Source organism: Canis aureus, chromosome 5 (genome assembly GCF_053574225.1).
Source record: "Canis aureus isolate CA01 chromosome 5, VMU_Caureus_v.1.0, whole genome shotgun sequence".
Classification (NCBI taxonomy): domain Eukaryota; kingdom Metazoa; phylum Chordata; class Mammalia; order Carnivora; family Canidae; genus Canis; species Canis aureus.
Window position 1 is genome coordinate 23,208,883 of NC_135615.1, and position 17,204 is coordinate 23,226,086.

Here is a 17,204-nt window from a genome sequence, read left to right on the forward strand (position 1 = left end):
GAGACACAGCTGGACCCATTTAGATCAGTGTAGCCTTCAAAAGGGAATTAGTGGGACGCCTGGGTGGCTCAGGGGTTGGGCAGCTGCCTTCGGCCCAGGGCATGGTCCTAGAGTCCCAGGATCGAGTCCCACATCAGGCTCCTGCAGGGGGCCTGCTTCTCCCTCTGCCTGTGTCTCTCATGAATAAATAAATAAAATCTTTAAAAATATATATTTTTAAAAAAGGGAATTAGTATTAGGGAATTTTTGTGAACAATATTTCACTTATTAAAGGAGATTTTAATTTGAAGTAAAATATGATGCCATTTTCATATCACATCGCCCAACATTCAAAAGCTTGCTATCACACACTATGGCTGAGGGTATTGGGAATTGGGCACTCTATTTTGTGGGAGTATAAATTGGTACAAACTCTATAGAGAACAAAATTCACAATATCAATATTTTTTAAATGTACAGCATTTTTTTTGAGCCAGCAATTCTGCTTCTAGAAGCCTACTTTAAAAATATTTTGGCACCTGGGCAAAATCCATTTTCGTGTTGCCTTAGCAACCATGCAACTACCCATCAATAGGGAATAGGTTAAATGAAATCTTCCAGACAATGAAGTACTATTTACAGTTGTAAACAATTGTAATATATATTATACGTACATATCACATCCAGAAATGGTAATATTTTATGCCTGAATCTGATTAGAACATCTCCAGAAGTAGTAAAGGAGGTTTCCCTACTAGGAACTGGGTGGCTTTAAGTCAGAGGAATAAAAGAGACTTTTTATCTGTACTCTCCTATTAATTTTTAATTTTATATAATCTGCATATACTACCTATTCAAAACCAGTAACAAAACAAGTTTCAAGAGAGAAGGCTTTGGTCTTGTGGACAAAAATCAGGTTGCTCCCTCTCAGGCACTTGCTTAGAGAAGAATCTTCATCATGGTGAGGCCTGTAACTCCCGTTCCAGAACTTCACCTCTCAGGCTGAAGGCAGAGTGTTTATTTAGGCTTTCCTCTAGGCCTTGCTGATGTTCTCAGTGCTAAGAGAGCTGGCGAGGGGTAAACACAGGTCTGTCTCCAGTGATTGGCCCATCAGTTCATTCCTGCGTCTTCAATCTGTTGTAGTAGCAATGAGGATGTACTGAAAATTAGAGATGAAATCACAAAGTGACAGAGCTGAATTATGGCTGAGGACACTCTCATCATCTGGTTCCAGGCCCCACTCCCTGATCCACAGAGGCCTGAAATAAAGTCCTTGTAACATGGCAAAAAATATATACAGACAACAGAGGGACTTGACCATCCAGCTGACTTCTTTCCACCTTAAAATTTGAGATATCTCTTCCATTTTTGCTGTGTGTTGAGATGTCTTTTCTTGAATAAAATCATGGTGATGGCAGGTGATAATTTGGTCATTTTTGTTACTGGTTTATATTTTTTTAATGCCCCAACTTAGCATATTGGCAATCCTAGCGTGGTCCCCCCAATATTGAACTTGATATGCAAATTGTAATGTGCCATAATGCCCAACATCTAGAAACCTTTGTCTAATCTCTGCCTGGAATTAGACCCATAAGGAAACTGAATTGAGAAGTTCCAATTCAGGAAACTGAATCTCAGAGGCTGAGATCCTAAAGTCACAGACTGGGGACCCCAGCATCGCTGCTGCCTCTGCTGCCCTGGGACAGCTTCCCTGTGTGTAGAGAAGTGCACACTGCCCTGTCCTCACAGTGCCTGTGACTTCCAGGCCCAAGTTATAGCAAATCCTAGCTGTTTGTAAAGTAATCCCATGGAATAAGCTTTTGGGTCATTTGCTTTCTATCTTAAGCCAAATGTCCTTGTGTAAAAAGTGAGAGAAACAATATTAATTATGGACACAGCCCTAATAACTTGGGACAAGGCACATAGCAAGTAGAAACTTTCATAGTTATGTATTGTAATTAATAATACACTCAATAGAGCATCCGCTACTAAAGTTTTCACACTTTAATGCTCTGTTGTCTTATGTGACCAATGAGTTTTTCCTCTTACCATATTTTGGAAAAGATGACACTGTACTCTGATCAACATGCAGTGTGGCATGACATGGGATTCAGAAGAGAAGCAGAACTCTAAGACACCTGAATGCTTTGGCCTCCATTTTAAGACTCAGAAGGATCAATGAAGAGCTCCTCCATGCACCTGCCTTAGCAGGCTCATCTCCTTACTATTAAATCACCCCAGGAACTGTAGTTGTTGTGGAAATGTCGGAGAACCTATGATGAGATGAGCCCTCTTGCCTTTAAAGAACAGCCTGAGTAATGATGTTAAGGCCTGGCCTCCAAAGCAGTACTGCCATTGTGAGAAACGTCAAGACAGTTCATATCCCTCTCCCATCCGGGTTAACTCTCTGTGAATTGTACCTGAAGCTTAGGTTTTTCTCATTGATTAGGGCTGTGAGATGGGGGTAGAAGCCATCCAAAGCCCAGGATCTGTACCCCTTCAGAGTACCTCTATCAAATATATTTATCTTGTTGTTTTGTGGAAGCTCCATTTTTCTTTGTGATGGGATCATATCAATCACACAAGGGTTAAAAGTCAAGTGATCTTCCCACTGTAATTCTTTAGCCAGCTGTACCCAGAATACTCTTCGAAGTCTGGAGGTCATGTATGGAAAATGCAGGGCCCTGCCAGAGGAAGAGTGGGAGCATCAGCTAGGAGATAGTCTCTCGGGAGTTTGATCACCCATGAACTCTTAGCCTCACTCATGTGATGCCAGCCTGCCACCAATGACTGACTGTGCCTGGCTATCTCCTCTGTAGCTTGACGAGTAAGGCTAGGGCATGCATAATACAACATTGGTATTTTGATGAGCACCTGGGAAGAGTCAAAATGAGAAGTCAAGATCAAGTGCCATAGCCTCCTGGCCTGTCCTTAGTGGAAGACTGTAGAGTCCAAATGGAAAAATATTCAAGTTATACTAGATAGCTCTTGCTGTTCAAGGACATAGTATCTCAAGAATATACTGGAGATGAGTAGATATTCAGGTGCCTTCCAGGCCTGTCTGGTAATTATTACAGCCTCTCAAATCACTCTTGATTTGGTCTGGAGCAATAGGCTACCAAGTGACTAAGACGGGTCAGAATGTCCATGGGTTTCAAACACCATATTCAATTCTGCCCAAACACAAACAGCCATATTTCCTTCCATTTCAGATTCTCCGCTCTCCTTTTACTACTGGTCAAGCCCAGGGAGGCTGTCCCCCAATAACAGATGAGAGAGGATGGGTGGGGGAGGCAGGCTGATTTCACAGTGATTAAGTGACCAGTTCACCATGTTTTCTGGTCTACTTGCATTATACAAAGACATTTATGTATACTGATATGTATTCTCTCATTATAGATTACTTTCACTTTATTGCTTATTTGCATAGCAGAGGGTTGTGTTGATATTTTTAAAATAAGATGTGTACACAGGTTGTATTATCCATGATTTCACTCGAAGACAGTAAGGGACATTATAAAAGATTCATTATAACCCACGCCCATTGACTCTGAAAGGATTAAGAGTCATTGATCATTCTAAGCAAGATGAGGAAGGGTTCTGGGGACAGGTAACCCAATCCAAGTCAGAGTGACTTAAAATGCATGGTGGTTCTCCCTGGAGTGTTCTTTTACCACCAGTAGACTCTCTCATTTGGGCCATGACATAACTGAGCCAACTTGTCACTCAAAGGTCCCCAAAGAGGAACATATGTAACAGTAGTGTCTTAGTCTGTTCAGGCTGCTATAACAATACACCATAAACTGGTGGCTTACAAGCAACAGAAATTTGCTTCTCCTACATCTGAAGGTTGGAAAGTCCAAGATCAAGTGCTGGCCCATTTGGTGTCTAGTAGCGACTCACTGCCTGCTTCATAGTCTTATCACTTCGTTCATTTGCAACCATCTTCTAGCTATGACCTCACATGGCAGAAGGAGGGGGTGAGGGAGCTCCTTGGGACCTTTTGTATAAAGGTACTAACTACATTCATGAGGGCTCCCCCTTTCATGGCCTCATCACCTCCCAGAGGTTCCACCTAGAAATACCATCACATTGGGGATTAGGTTTCCTACCTGTGAGTTTTGGGGGGTGCATAAACATTCAGTCCCCAGCCACTGGTTACCACCATGTAGTTCCTGTGTGCATAGCTTCTTGTTTTGGACGAGCTCCAAGCACTTTACCTTTATCACGTTTGCTCACCAAGCAACCCTGGGAGGCACAGAAATCTTTAAATCCCATGCAACTTTTACAGGTGAGAAAGAGTCATCAAAAACACCCGTAAAAGATTTGGGAGACTGTGGTAAGGATCTGTGTTTCCAAACTCTGCATTTGAACTCTGGAAAGTGGGGTGGCTTAGAAAACAGGTGGTGGAGCTGAGGTGCTTGCTCTTGGCCTATCCCCAGCGTGCCCCACTGGTGCTGGCTTCAGAACCCCCACAAGCCTCTTTCACTCCAAGTAGAAGAGCACGTGACAGGTGGCAAGATTGAGAGATCAGGCAAGTTATTATGTGTTTCTCTCCATCATGAGCCCAGGGCACTACTGCGTGTGCCTGACACGAATTTCACTGCCTGTTAGTTTTGAAAGTCTTGAAATTCATCCTTGTGACTGGGCAGGGGCTGCGGGTGGGAGAGACAGGCGGAGTGGGGCGGGGGACAGCTAGAGAGGAATAGAGCCTTTGTACTTGTCAGAGAGGCAAAATTGAAAAGGCACTGTGAGCAGGGAAGACAAGGTTGGTTGTGTTACAGGAAGGATGAGCAGACACGGAGAGCATGGCTGTTGATACCATGGCCCTGATCCACTGCTGTGCCAGCCTGCCAGGGGCCCTATAGACACAAACCTTTAAATTACGGTGACTGTCGTCTGAGAGATGGCTAGGGCAGACAGACGAGCCCTTATGATTAGACCCAGACAGGCAGCTGTCTGTAGGGCCATCAGAAGAGCCTGGTTTGCTTAAACAAGCAGGATTCCTTTAATAAAAATCCTCCCTTTCTGGTTTTAAGGTGAGGCAGAAGCTTGACAGACAAGTTCATCGATAGGACGCTAATATTAGTTGCTTTCACAACATATTGTTAGGGGATTTTTTTGTACTATAAACTGGGTCTGTGGGACGTAATTGAGTGATCAAAATAAAAGTCAGTGATTTCGTTTTTTTAAAAATCTCAGTAATTATTTCACCATTGGATCAAATTTCTGCTTAGATTCACCAGTCAAGACACTAAAATGGTTGCTAGGTTATCTCAATGACCTATTCTAATTGACCGGATGGTGGTCTGATCCACTGCTTTGTACCTGACCTTTAAATAAATGGTTTTACTGAATAGAAAGCCACTGCTCTAGGATGGAGAGAGAGACCTTTCCAGGAAAACACTTTTGCCTATTCAATTGCCTACTGCCTTGGGCTTGCTCATCATCCTGCTTAATAGAAATTCTTTGCTATGAACTGGATTGTGATCTAGTTGAACCACAGACCTTACCTCCATAAAGACTCATGCTTTTGAAACAGCCAATTCATTTTCAGGGCTGCAGAAAACACGGCACTTTCTAGAAGGTTGGTTTGCCCACAACTCCCCTGGGGAGACTGAGGGAGACTGTCTGGATGGCTATAAAGGGAATCCAGCCAAATCTCCACTTTCCAAAGATTTTCCTTTTATTGAGTTCTATCACCAAAATGTTGAGTCTGCTGGGGGGATTTTTCATAGACAAGGAAGAAAAAGATGGTCATCCAAGATTTAAGCAGGAAGAAACTCAAAATTTAAAACCGTACACACCAGTGTTACAATTCAAGTTGCAGAACAAATTCTAGCATTTACCTCCTGTCTCAGGTATATTGCTGACTCATTGTTCTCACTGGGGAGCCCCAGCATGGTGAGGCATGTCAGATCCTTCTCAGGGGGCCCAGAAGCTTCGATTAAATGCCTGATACTACTGAAGCGGCAGTTTCCCTGCCTTAAGACTGGTGTGGTCTTGCTGCCTCCAGGGTACCCACTTATTCCACATGGCTCAATCACCCACTAACGTCAAACTCATAGTAAATGTCTCTTATGGGTGACATGCACAACCCACTACCAATTTCCTTCTCTTCTTGCTAACTCCCTTCTGGTCAATTTCTCCCCTTTAGAAACTGTTAAAGTCGTTTGGTTTCTAAAAGTAGGATATTCTTAACACATCCTCCTCAGAGCCCTAGTTCAAGAAGACTAACCACTCACATGGCTCAAATTATGCACAATTTCTTGTGCCTGAAGTTTGCTGTTTGTATTCTGCAGAAGCCACTGCCGGCTCCTTAAGGCCATGTAAACTCACTGTTGGGGCTGGGAGACTGCCTGCCTTAAATGAAAAATATTAACTGTTCTCCATTGGTCAATTCTTTGTCCATCCCAGGAAGAAAATTAGTGAAAGAAAAAAAGTATACTTTTTGCAAAATTCCAGACATTTGAAATACTTGGTCCAAATTTAGTTCCTAAAGAGAGGGGGTTTCAAAACCTGCTTTTGAAAACTCTCCTGAGGTTGCTGGGAGCTGAGAACAGAGCTGCATCTATGTACACACCCCTCGATCCCATTAATCTGATCATACGGCCAGTTTTTGTTCACCCAACGCTCTCTTCTTACCTAGTGAGAGAAGGCTTTTTGAGTATCTTCTGGACAGCCATAGTTTCAACAAAACATGGTAACTGCAAGGCAAGAAATTGACTTAATGCTGAGTCTCTATTGCTGACATAGTTTGCTCTAGCCATTGCACCAGTTGCCGACATGGCAAACGCATTCGCTGATAGGAAGTGCTGTGAATATGAGTTCACCCAGCCAGAAAATATATTTTCTGTACATTCTTGGGTATTGGAGCCATTCATCACAGCATCACCACCCCTCCTTGATGCCTTTGCCTAAACAGAGATGCTTGTCATGAAACCACTCTAATTTCCCTACCAGAGGCCCCAAAACAGAACCGAAACCATAACTCAAAGAACATTTATGTACAATTTATGACCAACTGTCAAGCTAAACTACTCTGACAGATTCCAAATCCGCTTTAGGAATAATATGATGCTTTTTATCAATTTTTTTCTTTGTCCTTTACTTTATGGTTGCTTTGTTTAAATGTTAAATGCTGAATTAAGTGGGTCTGTATCTCCTTTGGGAAAATGAAAATTCATGGAAAGATACTAAATTGGAGAGTTTCAGCTGTTTCCACTTTAGAGAGCTCTGATGAGAAGGGGAGAAGTTTTATCACAGAACAGACTTTTTAGATTTCCTCAACTTCACGTGGGGCACCTTATTCTTCGGCATCAATATTGACTGTGAAGTGGTCACACCCTATTTGGAGTCAGAGACTAGACTTTTCATGGATCATTCAGCTTGGAAATTGTTTAGGGAACAGGACAGAACTCGCTTGTAGACCAAGGCTGTTTTAGTTAGGACCATCACAGCAAGAATGGCCACTAAAAACTTGACAGCCAAGTGTTCCTGAGAGATTTTCTCAGGCCTGAAAAATTGTCCAAAGCAGGGGTCTTTCTTAGGATATAAAATTTCAGCCTTATAAGGGAAGGAAATTCTGACATATGCTGTAACATAGATGAATCTTGAAGACAAGCTAAGTGAAATAAGCCAGACACAAAAGAACTTGGTAAAAAAAAAAAAAAAATACTGTATAATTTCACTTACACGAGGTGCGAGAGTAGTCAAATCCATAGAGATGTAAAGTGGAATGGTGGGTACCAGGCTGGGAAGAGCGGCGGGGGTGGGGGAGTGGTGGCGATTTGTTAATGGGCACAGAGTTTCAGTTTTGCAAGATAAGACTGGAGATTGGTCCTACAACAATGTGAATGTACTTAACACTACTGAACCTGACACTTAAAATGCAATGAAGATGGTAGATTTTATGTTATGGGTATTTTACTGCAATTTTACAATTTTTTTAGGCAAGAAAAAAATGTCAAATTTTGAAAACCAAAAAGGAAAAATGACATTTGCGCAAGAGAGTGGATATTCTTTACTGGCAGAAGCTTGAGGAGTTGACACACAAGATTATATTTTTTCCTTGATGTTTATCTACTCTTGCAGAGGAGGGGGTGGGGAGGACAGAGGATGGGGGTGAGTGTAAGGATCTAATAATATTCCGAGGAAAAATTTAGTACCCCCACAACTTTCGTTTCCTTGTTTTTCACAAGACTATGTGCTTTTCTGTCATCGTGTACAGAACAAGGTTTGATGGGCTTTTTACAAAGAACTATTGATGGCGTGTCTGTGTGAATTGCCCTAGCATTGGTCACAGCCAACTTCTGTGGGACCCACTGCCCCCGCTCTACAATACACTCCAGTGTGCTTGGCCATTATGAAAGGTCAGAAATGAACTGAGAAATGGGCTAGAGTCAAAAACATGTGGCCCTATAAATATCAGAGTCAGACGGCTTCTTCCATTCTCTCCCTGCTGCCTCTCCCCATCTCTCTGGGGCTTTTTCTTTCGCCCACTGTTGGGGTTTCCTGCATTTTGCAGAGCACCTCAGACCAGAGAGCTGTAAAGAGCAGGCAGGGGCTGGATTCTTCACCTGGTAACATCACTTTGCCTCCAGTCTGGTCCCCTAGTGCCATCAATCTAGCTCTTTCCTTTAACACTTTAAGATTTCTGGCTACTGAGCTCCATCAGGTCAGTCTGCGATGTTCTATTCTGCTTCTCGCTGTGCCAGTCCCACCTGTGACTAAATCTGACACCAGCCGTGTTCTCTGAGCCGAGGAGCTTGCAGGTTTGGGCTGTCAGCGGGGCTTCATCGCAAACCGGGGCGTTCATTATGACTTTAGCTGCCAAACTGGAAGACTTTGAAGTGACACTGGAACACCTGCTCATGGACGTGTTTGTAAGTAAAGGCTTTCACTTATTCTGCATAATAGAGCCTCCTCTGCCACCCCCCAAGTCTTTACGACTCTGCCCCCATTACTGAATAGGATTCTATTCCACAACTGTCCAGTTCTCACACACGGTCTTTATTTATGCTTATGTGCCTTGGTGGGGGGGGGGGGGCTAGAAAACCATAAAGTTGCCAAGTGCCTGAGTGGTGCGGATTGGTCTGTACAGATGACATAGCAGAGAAATGGCTTCAAAGAACAAATAGTATCCAGGACTCTGAATGAATGGGATGAAGAACTAGAAAACATTTGCCCAAAGAGACAAAAGCAGCTTCAGTAGGTATTCCCTGGAAGACTCAGATCTGTTTGTGAGGTGAAGTGAGCATTCCAGAAGACAAAGGGGAGGGTGGGTCAACATACTGTATTTTTCCTATGGAAAATGCTGAGGGTGGGGTAGAAAGAGAATATCACTCTGCACACAGCGCCAGCCCCTGGATCCTGGCCACTTTCCTAGGGATTGGGTCACCAGTGCTTCCTCAGGAATTTTATGGGATGAGGCTGTTTGAGTGACTGGTTTTTAAAGAAGCGGCAGCTGATAAGGATACTTCTGTTCCTGCAACGATTTTAGAAACACAATCTTTGAAAACCCCTGGCATCCATAGCATCCTAAGCATCGTTTCTGCCCCAGGCCAACCACAGTCATCCTTACTCTCTTCTCGGGGTTTTCTGTTGGTGGCTGGTCTGTCTGTGTTGTATTATTGATGGGGGCTTAGGGAACTACAGACTATGTGAAGCATGCAGGGGGTAATACAGCTGAAAGAAAGGTATTCTCCTTCCAAGAACAACAACTGGCGCCCCCCTGGGAAAGGCGGCGGTGGTACATTTGGAGGACTAGCCCGTCTGCGTCTCGAATCTGGAAAAGGCTGTAGGGGGTTGGCTCTTTGACTATACATCACTAAGTCCCTTTCAGGAACCTTATGGGGAATCGTGTGTTTTGGCAGACGTTAGAGTCTGGGGCTTTTTTTTTTTTTCTTTATTAATTTATAATCTGTCATCTAGTTGAGGCAACATTACACTGGCAGGATTCCCAGAGGGGATCACCCTTTCCAGGCTGTTTGCAGGATCCCAGTACCTCACATTCATTCTGACCGGAGGGTCAAGAAGTTTTGCCTTCAGGAGGAATGTGTTAAGAAGGGTGAGTGATGTTTCCAGTGGTGGAAGGTTCATGGCCCACATCACTATAGCCTTAAGTATAGAGATTGAGCAGCAGGATGGGAAGTTTCTTTGAAAGCTGATACCCTCTGGCCAACCACCATGGTCTGCCTTGGTGGTGGCTGGTGGTAGGTGGCTTAGGGTCTTGGGTAGGGGCAGTCTGTGGCATACCAAAGGGTTGGTGTGTGCTTGGTCACCTCAGGGAAAAATTAATTAGGAAGTTGTTTTATTTAAATACTACAAAGTTGGGCAGCCCTGGTGGCTCAGCCGTTTAGCGCCGCCTTCAGCCCACGGCCTGATCCTGGAGACCTGGGATCGAGTCCCACCTCGGGCTCCCTACATGGAGCCTGCTTCTCCCTCTTCCTGTCTCTCTCTCTCTCTCTCTCTCTCTCTCATGAATAAATAAATAAGATCTTCAAAAAAAAAAAAAAAAAACAGAAATACTACAAAGTCGTTAATGTAGTCCTCTTCTCTCCTTATTTGCCCTCCTCCGCCCTCCTCCCCCCAACTGTTTTCCAATACTTTTACCATTATCATCTTGTTTGGAAACTTCCAGATACACTGTCCCCTGGAGGAAAGTGCAGTCTCGTACTTCCCTCCTTTTCTGTAAATACAACCGGTAATTTCATCGCCCCAGTTTAGGACCTTGTTACCCCTCTACTTGGACCAACTATCTCATTATTCTCCTGGATCCACTATTTCTCCTCTAGTTCATCCTAGTTTATCATCTCCAGATCAACCTCTTTACACTCTATTTTATTAATTACTAAAAAATATATTTTTAGGCTAGTTAGAGGTTCACAGCAAAATTGAGCAAAGTACAGAGATTTCCTATATACTTCTGTTCCCACACACTCACAGCCTCTCTCACTAAGGACATCCCACACTAGAATGATATATTTACTGTAATCAGTGAGCCTATATGGACACATCATTATCACTCAAAGTCAGTAGTTTACATTAGGGTTCACTATTTGTGTTATAGAATCACATAAGATGGTCTCACTGCCCTAAAAATCCACTGTGCTCTACCTCTTCATCCTTCCCCCTCTCTAATGTCTAGCGACCACTGATCTTTTTACTGTCTCCTTTATTATTTTGCCTTTGCCAGAACACCATGTAATTAGACTTATACAGTATGTAGCCCTTTCAGATTGGTTTCTTTCATTTAATGATATGCAAGTAAGTTTCCTCCATGTCTTTTCATAGCTTCATAGCTCATATTTCTTTTTAGTGCTTGATAATAGGCCATTGTTCAGATGTGCCAAAGTTTATTTATTCATTAGCCTACTGAAAACATCTTGGTTGCTTCCATGCTTTAGCAATTATGAGTAAACGATTATAAACGTCTATGTGCAGGTTTTTGTGTGGACATAGATTTCGATTTTTTTAAGTAAATACCAAGGAGCTCAATTGCTGGATTGTATGGTAGATGTTTAGTTTTGCAAGATACCACCAAACTATTTTCCAAATTGGTCATTGCCATTTTGCATTCCCACCACTGCTCCTGCTGCTCCACATCCTTGCCGTCATTTGGTGTTTTCAGTGTTTTGGATTTGGGCTATTCTAACAAGTGTGTAGTGATACCACATTATTGTCTTAAATTGTAATTCCTTAATGATTTATGATGTTCAACAACTCTACATGTTTACTTTCCATCTATATATTTTTTTAAGATTTTATTTATTTACTCATGAGAGACACAGAGAGAGAGAGAGAGAAGCAGAGACACAGGCAGAAGGAGAAGCAGGCTCCATGCATGGAGCCTGATGTGGGACTCGATCCCAGGACTCCAGGATCACACCCTGGGCTGAAGGCAGCAGCTCTAAACTGCTGAGCCACCCAGGCTGCTCTCCATCTATATATCTTCTTTGGTGAGGTGTCTGTTAAGGTCATTTGTTCACTTCTTCATCTGGTTGTTTATTTACTTCTTGTTGGGTTTTGAGTTCTTTGTATATCTGGGATATCAGCCATTTGTCAGGTATATCTTTTACAAATATTTTCTCCCAGTCTATGGCTCTTCTCATTCGCTTGGCAGTTTTTTCCAAACCAGTTTTTCATTTCAGTGAAGCCCACCTTATCAATCATTTCTTTCATGGATCTTGCCTTGGTGTTATATCTTAAAAGATATCACCATATCCAAGCTATCCAAGATAGCTATACTATCTTCTAGGAGTTTTATAGTTTTGTAGTTTACACTTAAGTCTGCAACCCATTTTGTGTTAATATTTGTAAAGGGTATAAAGTCCATGTCTAGATTCTTTTTTTTTTTTTTTGCATGTGAATGTTCAGTTGTTCCAGCACCATTTGTTGAAAAGATTGTCTTTGCTCCATTGTACTACCTTTGATCCTTTGCCAAAGATCAGATGACTATATTTATGTAGATCTATTTCTGGGCTCTCTATTCTGTTTCAGTGATCTATTTGTCTACTCTTGCACCAATACCATACTCTCTTACTTAAAGTAGCTTTAGTAAGTCTTGAAGTTGGATGGTGTCAGCTCTCCGACTTTTTTCCCATCAATATTGAATCAATTAATCTGGATCTTTTGCCTCTCCATATAAATTTCAGAATCAGTTTGTTGATATCTGCAAAATAACTTGCTGGGATTTTGATTGAGATTGTGTTAATCTATAGATCAATTTGGGGAAACCTGTCATTTAGACAATATCAAGTCTTCCTGTCCGTGGACGTGGAATATTTCTCTGATTATTTAATTCTTCTTTGGTATCTTTCATCAAAGTTTTCTCATTTTCCTCATATACATTTTGTACATATTTTATTAGAACTATACCTAAATGTTTCTCTTTGGAGAGTGCTAATGTAAATGGGAACGTATTTTTAATTTCCAGTTCCACTTGCTCATTGCTGGTATATAAAAAAGCAATTAACTTTTGTATATTAACCTTGTATTCTGTAACCTTGCTATAATCACTTATTAGTTCCAGAAATATTTTTTCTTTCAGCTTTTCTTCATGAATAATCATATCATCTGTGAACAAAGACAGTTTTGTATGTTTTATGTTCTTTCCCAGTCTGCAATTTTACTTCTTTTTCTTGTCTTATTGCACTAGGTAGGACTTATGATATTGAAAAGCAGTGATGAGAAAGACATTGCCCTGTTCCTGATTTTAGTGGGAAAACTTCAAGTTTCCCACCATGAAGTACAGTGTTAGCTGAAGGCTTTTTGAGGGTATTGTTTCTCAAGTTGGGAAAGTTCCCCCTCTATTCCTAGTTCATTGAGAGATTTTGTCCTGAACAGAAGTTGAATTTTGTCAAATGTTTTCTCTGCATCTATTGATATGATTATGTAATTTTTCTTCTTTAGCATTTTATACATTGCATTTTTGTTACATTAGTTAATTTTTAATGTTGAAGCACCATTGTATACCTGGGATAAATCCCAGTTAATCATGGTGTATATAATACTTTTTATACATTGTTGCACTCAATTTGCTAATATTTTGTTGAGAATTCTTGAATCTGTGTTCATGACATATGTCAATCTGTAGTTTTCTAGTAAGGTGTTTGTCTGGTTTTGATATTAGAGTAATGCTGGTCTCATAAAACTAATTAAGAAATATTTGCTTCTAACTTCTGGAAAATATTGTAGAAGATTTATATAATTTCTTCCATAAATTTTTTTAAACTTTATTTATTTATTGATGAGAGACACAGAGAGAGAAGCAGAGACATAAGCAGAGCGAGGAGCAGGCCCCCTGCAGGGAGCCCAATGTGGGACTCCATCCCAGGACTCCAGGATCATGCCCTGAGCCAAAGGCAGATGGTCAACCACTGAGCCACCCAGGATCCCCTTCCATAAATGTTTGATAGAATTTATTAGTGTACCTATCTGGGCTTAGTGCTTTCTGTTTTGCAAGGTTATCAGTTATTGATTCTGTTTCTTCTTGTGTGAGTTTTGGAAGAGTGTTTTTCAAAGAATGGATCCATTTCATCTAGGTTATCAAATCTGTGGGCACAGAGTTGTCCATACTGTTCCTTTATTATCCTTTTAATGTTCAATGGATGTCTCTGATGTTAGTAATTTGTGTCTTCTCTTTTTTAATTTATCCTGGCTAAATGCTTATTGCTTTTATTGATCTTTTCAAAGAACCAGCTTTTGGTTTGATTGATTTTCTCTATTGATTTCCTGTTTTTAATTTTATTGATTTTTGCTCTAATTTTTTTTTTTTCTATTTCCTTTAGATTTAATTTGCTCTTCTTTTTTCTACTTTCCTTAATGGGAAGCTATTATATTACTGATTTTTAGATCTTTCTTGCTTTCTTTTCTAATTTATGCATTCAATGCTATAAATTTCCCACAAAGCACTTTTTTCACTGTGCTCCATAAATCTTGATAAGTTGTATTTTCAGTTTCATTTAGTTCAAAAATTTTTAATTTCTCTTTAGATTTTTTCTTTTTTTTTTTTTAGTTTTTTTTTTTTTTAAGATTTTATTTATTTACCTATGAGAGATACAGAGAGAGAGAGGCAGAGACACAGGCAGAGGGAGAAGCAAGCTCCATGAAGGGAGCCCGATGTGGGACTCAATCCCGGGACTCTAGAATCAGGCCCTGGGCCGAAAGCAGGCACTAAACCGCTGAGCCACCCAGGGATCCCCTCTCTTTAGATTTTTTTCTTTGATCTCTGTGTTATATAGAACTATAATGTTTAATATCCAAATATTATGTATCTTTTTTGTTTTTTTTAAGACTTTATTTATTTATTTATTCATGAGAGACACACACACACACACAGAGGGGGGGGGCAGAGACACAGGCAGAGGGAGAAGCAGGCTCCATGCAGGGAGCCTGACATGGGACTCAATCCTCGGTCTTCAGGATCAGGCCCTGGGCTGAAAGCGGCGCTAAACCTAAGCCACCCGGGCTGCCCTCTTTTTTGTTATTGATTTCTAGTTTAATTCCATTGTGGTCTGAGAGAAGACATTGTATGATTTTTTAATCTTTTACATTTGCTAAAGTGTGTTTTATGTCCAAGAAAATGGCTTATCTTGGTGAATGGTCCACATGAACTTCAGAGGAATGTGTATTCTGCTGTTGTTGGGAGAAATAGTCTATAGACATATATCTTATCCAATTGATTGATGGTGTTTTGGAGTTCAACTATATCCTTACTGAATTTATACATGCTAGATCTATCCATTTCTGATAATGAGGTATTGACATGTCCACCTATAATAGTGGATTTATCTTTTTCTTCTTGCAGTTCAATCAGTTTTTGCTTCACATATTTTGACACTCTGTTATTAGGGGCATATATGTTAAGAATTGTTATGTCTTCTTGGAGAATTGACCCATTTATCATTATTTAATGCCTGTTTTATTCCTGGTACTTTTACTTGAAGTCTTCTGAGTCTGAAATTAATATACCTACTCCCACTTTCTTTTGACTAGTGTTGTTACCACAGTATATCTTTCTCCATCTCTTTGCTTTCTATCTATATGTGTCTGTGGATTTCTTATAGAAAACCTATAGTTGGGTCCTGTGTTTTCATCCACTCTGACAATCTCTGTCTTTTAATAGTTTATTTAGATCATTGACATTTAAAGTGACGGTTGATATTGTTACATTAACATTTACTATAGTTGTTACTATGTCCTATTTGCTATCTTTGTTCTCTGTTCTTAATTTGTCTTCTACACTTTTGTCTTTGGTGATTTTCATTGAGTACTTTTATATAATTCCATGATCTCTCCTTTCTTAGTATATTAATTATACATTTTTTTTTTTACTTTTTTAGTGGTTTCTCTAGAGTTTGTAATATACATTCACAACTAATCCAAGTCCACTTTCAAATAACTCTATACTACCTCATATAGGAAGTGCAAGTACCTTATCTCACAAAATATTCCTAATTCTTCCTCCCCTCTGTTCCCTGTATCATTGTTGTCATTTTTTTACACTTATACTTAATATATACTTACATATACATGTATGTATATGTATATGTACATGAACATACATAATCAAATACATTGTTACTATTACTAATTTGAACAAACTATTAACTGTTACATCACTTAAGAATGAGTAAAATTGGGTGGCCCGGTGGCTTAGCAGTTTAGCACTGCCTTCAGCCCAGGGCGTGACCCTAGAGACCCAGGATCGAGTCCCACATCGGGCTCCCTGTGAGGAGCCTGCTTCTCCCTCTGCCCATGTCTCTGCCTCTCTTTCTCTCTGTGTCTCTCATGAATAAATAAATAAAATCTTTTAAAAAAGGAATAAGTAAAATTTTATTTTATTATCATTTATTCATTCTCTGATGTTCTTCCTTTCTTTACATAGATCCAAATTTCCAGTCTATATAATTTTCCTTTTCTCTGAAGAACTTGTTTTAACATTTCTCACATGGCAGGTCTCCTGGCAACAAATTTCCTTAATTTTCTTTTGTCTGATAAAATCTTTATTTTTCCTTCAATTTTGAAGGATAATTTCCCAGCATACAGAATCCCAGGTTGGCGTACTTTAAAAAAAATATTTCACTGTACCTTCTACTTGCTTCTGAGGGAAAACTGAATATAATTCTTACCTTTGCTTTATAATAGGTAAGGTGTTTTTTTTTCCCCTTGTTTCTTTCAAAACTTTTTCTTTATCTTCCATCTTTTGAAGTTTGCCATGATATGCCTAGAAGCATCATGGAGGGTTTTTATGTTTTGGATTTTTGTGGATTGTTTTTGTTTTTGTTTTGGGAGGGGCATTTATCTGGTTTGGTGTTCTTTGAGCTTTCTGGATCTGTGGTTTTGTGCTTGACAGTAAACTTGGGGAAATTTTCAGTCACTTTTTCTTCAAATATTGCTCCTGTTCCTTTCTTCTCCTTCTATTCCCATTATGCATATTTATACATTTTATAGTTGTCTTGCAGTACTTGGGTATTCTATTTTGTTTTTTTCAGTCTTTTTTTCCTTTTCCTTTTTAATTTAAGGAGTTTCTATTGGCATGTCATCAAGCTCAGAAGTTCTTTCTTCATCTGTGTCCAGTCTACTAATAAACATGTCAAGGCACTCTTCTCTTACAATTCTTGATCTCTAGAGTTTCTTTTTGATCCTTAGAATTTCCATCTCTCTGTTTACCTTATTCATCTATCTGTTCTTCCATATTGCCAACGTTTTCCATTAAATCT

The 17,204-nt window shown here is 40.2% G+C and overlaps 1 protein-coding gene across 7 annotated transcripts in view; it reads left to right on the plus strand.

Annotated features, from left to right (window-relative positions):
• FRMD4A (FERM domain containing 4A) overlaps positions 1–17,204 on the plus strand; it is a 741,134-nt gene that overhangs the window by 391,919 nt on the left and 332,011 nt on the right. Inside the window, exon 1 of one of the 7 annotated variants that reach the window (XM_077897156.1) lies at positions 8,677–8,864. The exons of the other annotated variants lie outside the window; for them this stretch is intronic. Within the exon in view, the coding sequence (XP_077753282.1) occupies positions 8,799–8,864 (66 nt within the window). The 5' untranslated portion in view covers positions 8,677–8,798. Of the gene's footprint in view, positions 1–8,676; positions 8,865–17,204 lie in introns of those variants that run through there. 7 annotated transcript variants of the gene reach the window in all.